This window comes from Tupaia chinensis, unplaced genomic scaffold (assembly GCF_000334495.1).
Source record: "Tupaia chinensis unplaced genomic scaffold, TupChi_1.0 Scaffold000031_1, whole genome shotgun sequence".
Taxonomy (NCBI): domain Eukaryota; kingdom Metazoa; phylum Chordata; class Mammalia; order Scandentia; family Tupaiidae; genus Tupaia; species Tupaia belangeri.
The window spans coordinates 1,706,269-1,717,617 of NW_006159461.1; the positions used below are offsets into that span (position 1 = coordinate 1,706,269).

Consider the following 11,349-nt stretch of genomic DNA (forward strand, 5'->3'; position numbering starts at 1 on the left):
TATATACACACACACACATATATATATATACACACACACATATATATACACACACATGTATATATACACACACACACATATATATACACACACACACACATATATACACACACACACACATATATATATATACACACACACACACATATATTTGTGTGTGTGTGTTTATTTTTTTAAGAGAGTAGCAGACATTTTACAAATAAGGATACATTATGTAAAGTTTAGGGGTAAGAAAAGACTTCATAAATTGGGGAACTATATCACATTTAGCTACAAAAAGATTTGCTTTCTTAGCTCAAAAAAGGTAAAAAAAAAATTTGCTTTTTTAGCTCAAAAAAGGTAAAAAAAAAAAGTTGGTTTTGTATGGTTCAATCTAAATAAGATGATCTTCTATTTTTATTTTTTTGTTTTTTTTTTTGAGAGGTTTTTCACTATAGGGTGCGTGCGCTCGCCAGACAGACAAAAGACAGACAGAGAGACAAAAAGCGAGAAATCACCCCCCAGGGGGGATGGCCACGCCGCAATCCCTTCTCCTCCATTCTCCTCTCGGGATCTTGGGCACGCACGCACACGCGCCCACATGAGTTTTAAGCCACCGGGTCTGGGGCATGAACCATGGTCGACTACGTGGGAGTCCAGCAACATAGCCATTACGCCAACTGCTGGTCCCAAGATGCCCTTTTAAATCTTTGTTAACAAGTAAAAGTGGAAATCCTGACTCTCGATTTCTATAAAATCTTTACAGAGTCTACCTTTTGGGAAACAAATGGAGTTTAAACGTGTGTGTTAGAGATAACCTTAACTGCAATTTTGGAACAAAAGTTAACATTAAAATAAATTTCTCTAGCGGTCAGGATTACTGCTGTCTGGTCCGTTCAGTCCTTATCTCATTTGGAAGTGTTAGCAGCAAGAACTGTTAAGGGGTAGAAACTGTGGGCTGTTGAACAGGCGGGGCTTCGGAGTGTCTGTGAGGACTTCCAAATGAAGCTCCTGTGGATGCTGCTTTAGGACTTCGGAGTGTTGGAAGCTAGAAGTCAAGGCTGAGTCTTTTTCCAGGCTGGGTCCAGCTGGTTGTGGGTGATTTCAGGTATTCTCTGAAGGTTTGGGGTTGAAGGGTCCATCCCCGGAGTGGCAGAGTACCGCAGTGAGAGAGCTCCAGGGCCCGGCCAGGAAGGCTGGTGCAGGCTCTGCGTCCTTGCTCCATCAGCCTTTCCGAGTATTTACCGTGCGCTCTCCTCCCTGGCCTCGTGGAGCTCTCAGGCTCAGGCCTCTCCTCCCTGCTCCCCTGCTCAGGCGCTCTCTCCTCTGGCTCCGGCCTTAGCACGTCACCACGGGCCGATGATGCCCAGATTCTGTCTCCAGCCCTGACCATGGCCCCGATCCCCAGAGTCATGGTCCAGCAGCTTGAGGTCAAAGTGCTGGGGTCAGAGTGGACCCTGCAGTTAGACACCTGGCAGGCCCCTGGCGGTCACGTCCCGCCTTGAGCAAGTCCTGTAACATCCCAGCATTGAGGGAGTTGTTACATCCATCGGTAAAACAGAGGATGCCGACTGGTAAGATGCTCGTCATTAATACTAGGCCTGAAGCCACCGACTTCCATGTAATGAGGACTGAAGGTTTAACGCGAACAAAACACATTGTCCATTTTCTCCTCATCCTGCTCCCACTCTGCCTTTGCCACGTATTAACTGACTCCAGCCTCTCTGTTCAGTTGCTCAGGCCCCAAACTAGAGGTTTTCCCTGATTCTTTTTTAGCTCTTCATCCGCCATAGCCAGTCCCTCTCTACCTGTCTTCAGACTCTCTGGACTCTCCGATTCTCTCCATCTGCACTGCCATGCCTGTCAGCGTGGATCGCCGAGCACCCCAGCGCCCTCCGGTGGCCACTGCATCCCAGGCGCCTCTGTTAGCTCCTCAGACCGGTTGAGCTCAAGGACCTGCCAGGGCTCTGTTACCTGTTGTCACCCCTGCCATGCAGATGCCAGCCCAGACCAGAGCCTCCCAGAGAGAGAGAGCCTTGTTACTACCCCTGCACGAGTAACCGTGCCCCAGCACTTGTTCTGTTTTTTCATATCCTGCCCTTTTCCCTGTAATCGCACTTGTTCTCATACTTCCTCCCCAAAAAGCGTGCTTCATGTGAAGAATGCAGAAACTCTTTTAGTCTTAAGGCACTCATTGTGTCTAAATGAGTTCTTTAACAGTGCTTGGCATGTAATTTAACAAGTGTTGTGTGAATGAGTGTTAAATAGCCTAGCAATTTTGGAAGCTAGGCACCTTTTAACACAAGGAGCCACAGCCTCACATTTGGTGTTACTTACCCGTGTTCACAGACTGCCAGTGTCAAAAGCAGGGTTCCAATCAGATTTTTGAATCAGTGTCCACCACCTCTAGTTGGAACAGGTCCAGACCAATAGACAAAGTAGTTTCTAGCTGAACATGCCCTGAATGCTCTCTGGATTCCTTCCATGTCATCTTTTATTTGGGAGTTGAGAAAAAGACAGTGCCAAGAAGCGATTTCATGGCAGGCCAGTAGGTATGTGCCAGGAGACTTTTGAATCAGGCTAAGGGTCTATTTAAAAATGTATCTTCCACTGCGGGCTGTGTCCAGTAGGTGACCAGGGGATGGATGTGTGTGCAGGGCTGGACCCTCAGAGCTTGTGGGGCAGCAGTGGGAGGGTGGAGACAGCCACGTGCATGTGCCGGAAGAGTCAGGGTTCCACGCATTATGACAGAGGTGGTTAGGAGAGGGGTATCTTATGGATCTCTAGAAAAGATAAGTGAAGAGATGAGAGAAATAAATGAAGATTTAATGCTGTTTCAGTGAGAAGGGTTATGTTTATTCTGATATTTGGAAGGATCCTTTAACAGTCTTCTTTCCACAGGGATGGAAAGCAGGAGGAGTGAATCTGGGGTAGGGCGTGGAGGGGGCGTAGAGAGCTGTTTCTCTGCATGTGAAGTGCTGCAACAGGCCACAGAGCAGAGTGTGGCTCTAGGGTTTATGCATCTGGGGAGACAGGGGTGAGCAGGTAGGAGTCACGTTCCAACTCTGATATATTTGATGCAAAGTGAACATCAGTAACTTAATGAAAACTTAAGAAATGTAGCAAAATTTCTTTGGTTCATGGCAGGATTTCTAATGGCCCTTTGCCATGAACCAGCTCTACATGCTGATTTACAGAATGAAAGGTAGAAGCTGTGGGTGCACATACATGTGTGCGTAATAGCTTTAGGGTTTCAGACTGAGGCAGTTGTTCAGGGTTGCTTTTGAGTTTTTAAATCCATAGTACTTCTCATATGATTTAGACATCAAAAAGTACGAAAGGATTTGTAGGATAGTCTCTCACCTGTTCTTGTCCTCTGAATCTTAGTTCTCATTACCTTGTTTCTAAATTACTGTCTATCCTTCCAGAGATTTTTTATGCATGTACATGATGGCACACATACTGCACACACCTGTCCATTTTCCTCAGTACCCAGAAAGGTACTGAGCACATAAGTACCTGGGAATCTTCGTTAGATGAAAGCCAGTGTTTTTATGCTCTTTGTGATTTCTGCTGTTTGCCAAGAAGCACACACTTTTGTTCTGTATAGAAACGGACAATAATGTTTTCTTTGTCATCTTTTCTTTTTGCTTTTAGCCCCCTGTGCGGTCAGGAATCTGCAAGACTTGGCTCGGATTTACATTCGGCGCACACTTAGGAATTTCATCAATGATGAGATGCAGGCCAAGGGGATTCCACAGCGGGCTCCACCCAAGAGGAAAAGAAAGAGAGTCAAACAGAGAATTAACACTTATGTGTTTGTGGGCAACCAGCTCATTCCTCAGCCTCTAGACAGCGAGGAGGATGAAAAAATGGAAGAAGATAACAAAGAGGAGGAAGAGAAAGATCACAGTGAAGCCATGAAGCCAGAGGAGCCACCTCAAAATCTACTGAGAGAGAAAATCATGAAGCTGCCCCTCCCTGAATCTTTAAAAGCTTACTTGACATATTTTAGAGACAAATAAGGAGAAAGAATACCTACTGATAATTCCTTTAGTCTTGAAAAATGTAGTGTTTATTAGAAGTTAAAAGAGAGAATTCTTTCTTTCATCAGAGCGAATTATAGTGGGGAAAAAAAGTATAACTTGTCTGTGTCAGTAACAAAAATGATGTGTTCAGTGATTTAAAAAGAATCCCTTTTATAAAATCTATTTTTCTTTAAATGTTGGGAGAATGCTGTTTTAAACTCAGAGTGATCGCGAAGTGGAATGCAACTATAGTCAAGACTGTACTGTAAATTCTTCCCTGACTCCTTAGAGATTTGTAGTGGTGAGGGTTATATTTAATTTTATATAAGGTTTAAAAGATTGTTAAGCATATATAATCTGATTCGAATTGCACTTGTTTGCATTTCCTTTACGAAAACTTTCTTACCGGATAAGGAACTCCAATGCTTTGTAGACCTGTTTACCTTCCTTTTGTCGCAGCCGCTCTAGCCGACTTGCTATAGATCTATTCCGGGCAATATATGAGTGCAATAACAGTACAAGAGATGGAATAATTTAGCTTTAAAAAAAAATCATGAGATTTTACAGCCCAGGCCAAATTTTTTTTGTAATTTTTGCTACAGGGTGTGTATGCTCATGAGAGAAATGGGGCTGGGGTTGTTGAAAAGTCACCTGCTGCTGGGGATGGCCACCCCGCTGTCCCTTCTCCTCTTGGGATTTTGGGCACTCACATCCATGTGGTCGGCATGTTTTCTTCAAGACATGGGTCAGGAATTGAACCGCCCTGTCGGCCATGTGAGATCCAGCGCCCCTACCACTGTGCCACGGGCCGGCCCCGGTCCTGCTACTTTTTTTGCTTTAGAATCTTTTGCCAAAAGACACGGGGAGATACCTGCTTCTATCACCAAGATTCTAAGAGCACAGCAAGTGAATAGTGAAGTAGGAAGTATATGCTTAATCCAACTCTCAGTTTGTATGGGCCCTTTACGTTTTCAGTATTGAAAAATGGTCAGGTTATCTTAGTCTCTAGAATTTTAAGAGGTAGTATATTTAGGATCTCCTTTTTCTCTAGTTCATTATATAAAGTATTCGCTTTGAAAAAAGCCCCGCTGTCCTGTGTGCCCCCGGGCAGCGCGGTCGTGGGCAGCGTGAGGGACGCCGCTCCCGGAGCACGTGCAGGGCCGGGCAGCAGGCAGGGCGGGCGGGGCTGCAGATGCACTTTAGCGCATGGAGCTTCTGGTGTTCCGAGTGTTGATCTGACAAGGAGGGCTCAGCTTGCCTGGATCTGCTGTGGGTCTTTCTAGTCTAAGAAACAGTCACAGAAATTACACGTAGAGGCCTTTTGTTTGGAACATCCAGCTTAGAGTCGTAGTGTAATCTTTGGGACCTGCGAGATGTTCATTATTCCCATATTCTCTTAATGTTTCTTCTGGTAGGTGTTTAAAGGTTTTCGTTGTTTGCTTACTGTCACACACTTAAGCTATTCATTTGAATTTTGTTACAGCGTATCAGCGATCAGACAGGAATCATTTGTTTTCCTAGCAAGGCCTGGCAGCAGTCGTTCCCTGTTTAGAACACAGTGTGACGTGCGTGCTATCAGTGCTGCGTGGACCATGACCATTCAAAGGGAAAGCACAGGCGGCACGGCGCCCGCCACCCGCGCCACCGTCGCAGTAGGTGCCCAGATCTGCTGAGGGAAACCCAGTCCGTGTGGAGTGAAAGGTTACCACCATTCTGCTGAGGTTCAGTTGCTTCGAAAACCTCAGTGCTTGATGATTCCACACGGCTGAAGAGAGAGATTTGATAGAGTCAGAAGCATGAAATTTTCCCAAGTAATTAAGTATATTTTAGTAATGCGAAAGACGATTTCACGGAGAGCGCTTGTGTCGTACGGTGGCTGGAGGGTGGCACTGGGGGTATCGTACAGTTTTTTGATGATGATGAAGCTGTTGTCAGGAAATGGCCATCCAATTTCTGTCTAGGAAAAGATCCATTTCATTCAGTTGTCATCTGTTAGAAATGTTCATTGTGTTTCGAACTCGTTGTTTGGGAAGTTGATTCTTGAATTCTCAGTGCCCACATATTTCTATTCAGAAAACCTGGGGAGAGTTACCCTGGCATCTCCTCACTCCCCCACTGTTTCTGTTGTTGTTGTCAGAGCTGATATCTAGATATGCAGAGATCCATAAACGGTTTTACTGCTTAGAGTGTTTGTTATGGATATATTTGAAGGTTGACTTTTTCATACTGTCATTCTGTTGACATTGGTAAAATGTATAGTAGATTTTCATGATCATCACATTTTTTTGTCATTAAAATGTATCTTTTGTGTTTTTAAATGCATTCATTTCACAGTTGTGACTTTATCATTGACTAAATAAAGAGGTAGAAACAAATGAAAATTCAGATGAAAAGCCTTTTTAATCAATGTGGATATATTAAAATAAGAATATTTTGGGTTCGTGTTTATTTTTTCGTGAATTCATGTTTACTTGAGTATGAAGAGTGTGCTTTAGTCAGGTGGAGGAGTGTGCAGATCGGATAAGCAGCAGTAAGCGCGCCATGGGGACACAGTCGTGGGATACGCAGCCAGGAGCAGCAGCGCCCACCTGTTCTACGCCTTTGTTTTGCAGATGGGAAAATAGCCTAGGGGTGGCACCTCTCGCCTGGGTCGGACAGCCAGTGAGAGCAGAGACGGTCTGGAATGGTGCAGTGCCAGGTAAATCCCAACACTGTCCACAGCAGGGGAGCCACCGAGAACATCATTCTGCTCCGTACTGCTTACTGGTCGAAAGACTACTCAGTTTTCGTATTAATGAAGAGATACTATTAAAATGGTATACTTAGTAGTTAAAATAAAATACAAACATATCCGTGTTGATTTCTAGCTATCTGAGATGATAAAAGCAAAGCCTGTTAAATCATTTTAAGACTTGGGAAATTATTTTAAATAAACAATTGCATATAATGAAGCATCATTCTCCAGTGGCCTGGCTTTTCTTTTCTCCTCTCCTTTTTAAATGTCCACTGTCCCAGGACACCTGCCAACACGTGGAGAATTATGGTACACGGCCGTCTGTGATTGGACACCTCCCTCCCTCCTGCCTGTGGCCATCCCTGGAGTACTGTGCAGCTGACTTGCAGAGTGTGTAAAGTTTGCACAGAGAACCAGGAATAGCAACCAGCGTGTCCACACGGAGAGTGCATGCGGTAGCCTGACTGCTAGTGTCCCTATCACCTGGTGCCCTCCCAGTCCCAGCGTGGTCCCACCCTTGTCAGGGCTTTCGTGTTCTTCATGATCTTACTTGTCACTGTCATTTCACTACAAGCTCATCTTTGTAGAGTGAACGATTTGCTTTCATTCATGCTGGACTCATGCTGCACAGATTCTCCCAGAGCCCCCGGTTCACGTTTCCTTTCTGCCATTCATCCTGTTGTGTCTAGTTGCATTCCCAGCTCGGTTGCCTCAGCTCAGACGGTCCCATTTGTCTCCCTCAGTGCTGTAACCGTATATGTCCCTTCAGCAGTGTTGAAATATTCTGGTCGTTCCACATCCTCACCTACACTGGACAGTGACTTCTGCCTGTGTTTGGTAGGGTGAAGGGTCTTAGAGGAACTGGGTCACTTATTGAGGAGAGTATAAAAGATCATAAAATCTTTCCAAATACTTCCTGGTTTTAGATTTCTTTCTTTTTTTTTTTTTTGAGAGAGAGAGTTTTGTTAAAGGTTGCATGTGCTCACTGGAGAGAGAGACAGAAAGCGAGAAGTCACACCCCCGGGATAGCCATACTGCAGTCTCTTCTCTTCCACTCAGAATTTTGGGCACACACACCTGCCCCAGCATGTTTCAAGCCTCTGGGTTGGGGTCCAAACTGTGGTCGGCCGCGTGGAAGCCCAAGTCCTGTGCCTTAGCCACCATGCCACCTGCTAGCCCAGGTTCCCTTTTCATAGAGTGCCACTGGTACAAAGTTTCTATTGAGTAGTTTTCTTTTTTATTTTTAAGAGTTATTTAATTTTATCTTAAAATTTGCTGCAGGTCATGTGCATGAGACAGAGACAGAAAGGGAAGGCTGAGAAAAGCAAGCTGCCAGGCCGCAGTTGGTCATGTGGGAGTCCAGCACCTTGACCACCACGTCGCCTGCTGGTCCTGGTAGTTTCCTTCTGAAAGTCGACAGGAGCTCACTCCGTAGTCTCGATATGAACCCATGGCCAGTTTTATGTGTTTCAAATACCTTCTCAGTCCACGGTGTCTGTACGCGTTCTGTTTATGTCTTTGAATTGGCATTTTCAGTTTTAATTTTTAGAATTCACCTCAACCTGTTATTATTTTGTCCGAAGTGGACATGTGTTGACCGGAGAGAAAGCACACCCTGGCGAGGGCCTTGGCTGTGCTGCAGTCCCTTTTCTCTACACGTTTGCATCTTGTCAGGATCCGGGGCATCGTTCACATCCCTGACATGGTTTTACTTATTTTTTTGTAGAGGTTTTTGTCTTAGGGCATTTTATGTTCGCCAGAGAGAGGGAGAGAGAGAGAGAGAGAGACAGAGGGAAAGTGAGAAATCACCCCCCCAGAGGGAATGGCCATGCTGTAGTCCCTCCTCCACTCTCCCCTCAGGATACTGGGCATGCACGCACACTCGCCCGGTGTGAGTTTCAAGCCACTGAGTTTGGGTCTCAACCTTCCGTTGGCCATGTGAAGGTCCAGTGACGTGACTGCTACATCCTCTGCTGGCCCCACCTCACGTGGTTTTTAAGTCCCCGGAGCTGGGATTCCAAGTGCAGTTGGTCGTTGGGGCCTAACTCCGAGTGCACAGTGTATTAACCACTGTGCTGCGGGGCTAGCCCCCTTTTTTTCAGCCACTGTAAAGAGTGAGCAGCCGAGAGAATGAGAAGCACTGTCCATGGGCTGGTCACGCCACAGTCCCCGTCCTGCAGCCCCCCAACTCCCCAGCCCACAGATCCTGAGCACTCTTTTTTTTTTTTGGAGAGGTTTTTTTGCTATAGGGCACATGCACTCGCCAGACAGACAGAGACGGACAGAGAGACAGAAAGCGAGAAAGCACCCCCCAGGAGGGATGGCCACGCTGCAATCCCTTCTCCTCCGTTCTCCTCTCGGGATCTTGGGCATGCACGCATACGTGTCTGGTGTGAGTTTAAGCCACTGGGTCCGGGACGCAAACCACGGTCGACCACGTGGGAGTCCAGCGACATAGCTATTACGCCAACTGCTGGTCCCCAGATCCTGGGCACTCTTGTGTGAACCCAGATGTGTCGAGGCGATCCAGCCCCGGGAGTTGAACCCGATTGCAGCTCCATGGTCTAGCATGCTACCAGTTGCATCACGGGCTCGGCCTAATACATGTTTTCTTACAGAACAATTCTGTCGTTTTTGTCTTTCGTGCCTAAACCTGCAGTATACCTGGAACTGACCTTGGTGGTGAGACATGGCGATCCAGTTCCTTTTTGGTTTCCATTTTTTTATCAGCTGTTTCAGGATTACTTTTTTTTGGTGAGAGGGTGTGTGTGCACCTCAGAGAGAGAAAGCAGCCCCAGCGGGGTGTGGCCACACTGCAGTCCCTTTTCTCCTTACTGTTGGGATTTTGATCACACACGCACACATCTGTGTGTGTCTCAAGCGCAGAGACCAGGATTCGAACTGCACAATCAGCCATGTGGGATCGGCCTACGTAATCACCAGGCCATGAGGCTGTTGCAGGGTTATTTTTTGAAGTCTGTTTTCCTTCTCTGATCTGCAGTGCTTCCTTTGTAATAAGTTAGGTTTCATGTACGTGTGTGCTGCACGTACGCCCCCCCCCCCCTTTATTAGTCTGTCCATGTACTGACTCCACAGTTTCAGCTGCTGCAGACACGGTAATTCTTGATCTCTTGGGGTTATTGGGAAAGTCGACGCATTTTTGCATAGAGAAAATATATCATGATCTTCCAGATGACCTAATAGTAAGATAAATCCCTTTAACATTTATTCTAGGAGTTTCTTGCCTATTCTTGGGCCTGTAGACTTTGATGCGAATTTTAGAATCAGCTTCTCAGATCTCTCTCTCTCTCTCTCACACAGACCCCTTTGAGATTTTCTTGAGAATCACGTTGAATTCAGAGGTGAGATTATGCAGGAACTAACTGCGTGACATGGAGTCTTCCAATCCGTGAATATGGTACTTGGCTCTCCCGTTTGACCTAATTGTTTCTAGTTTGGCTCTAAGAGCTGACATCTTTTATTAGATTTATGTGTAGCTATTTTAGTTTTTCAATGCTGTTGTATTCTTATTAAAAATGTATTTTACTCTTCGTTGATTTTATATATTAAGTCCACTGTTGTTTCTTATGGTTCTGCATTTCCTACCTAGACAGTGATACCTTTAAGTGAGTTTTAGGCCTAGTCACTGCGGTACAGTAGTAAGCTAGCAGAGTGCCGTGCTGAAAGCCATGTGGTGACCGCAGTCGAGAGTCTAGGCTGGCCTGAAAAGCCTGCTGCGTGCGTGCACAGGTAGCCAGCGTTCTGACGGCTGGAGGGCTGGAGAAGAGCACGGTAAGACAGGACCCTGGTGGGGTGCTCTTTCTCCACTCTGCTGTCCACGGGCTGGCCTTTATTTTTTTCTCTAGGCTATGGTTTTTTATTTTACCAGGTGTTCTGGTTGGGGTCTCCAGAATAGTGCCTAGGAGAAGTGATGGCCCAGAACCCCTTATCTCTGGTTTATTGCACCGTATGGTCTTTTCTTTCTTTCTTTTCCTTCATTTACCAGTGGATGTGTACACGCACGAGACACGGGGAGGGAGAGGGAGAAAGCACCCCGACTCCCACACCCCCGGCAATGAAATATGATCACACTACAGTCCCTGCTCACTGCGCACCCTGTTGGGATTTTGAGCACTCGTGCACGCGTGCTTCGTGTATTTCAAGCTGCTGAGGCTGGGGCTAGAACCATGTTGACCATGTGGGATCTGACTGTCTCAACCACCAAGCCACAGAGCCAGCCTGGCCATTTTTTATAAATAACTTGGTGTGTTTAAAAGAATAAATACATACTCTCCAGTGGTTCAGTATGGTGTTCTGTTAATGTCGGTGGGATATGTTTTAAAACTGTGGTGGTCAAACCTAGCGTAGCCTAAGTAAATTTTTGTGTATGTGACCACATCACCTATCAGTTGCTGAAAGATAATGTGGCGGGATCAGCAGTTGATGTAATGGCTATGTTGCTGGACACCAATGTGGTCGGCCGTGGTTCGAGTCCCAGATCCAGTGTCTTAAACTCATACCGGGCATGTGTGTGTGCATGCCCAAGATCCCGAGAGGAGAATGAAGGAGAAGGGATTGTGACATGGCCATTCTCCTTGGGGGGGGGGG

General features: G+C 46.1%; 1 protein-coding gene across 6 annotated transcripts in view; it reads left to right on the top strand.

Annotated features, from left to right (window-relative positions):
* The window catches only part of PCMTD1 (protein-L-isoaspartate (D-aspartate) O-methyltransferase domain containing 1), a 57,329-nt gene extending 50,472 nt beyond the window's left edge, over positions 1 to 6,857 (top strand). For all 6 annotated transcript variants that reach the window (XM_006140352.3, XM_006140353.3, XM_027771342.1 and 3 more), the window contains one exon: positions 3,637 to 6,857. In XM_006140352.3, coding sequence (XP_006140414.1) covers positions 3,637 to 4,004 — 368 coding nt within the window. In that variant the 3' untranslated portion in view covers positions 4,005 to 6,857. The remainder of the gene's footprint in view (positions 1 to 3,636) is intronic.
* Positions 6,858 to 11,349: the final 4,492 nt, after the last annotated feature.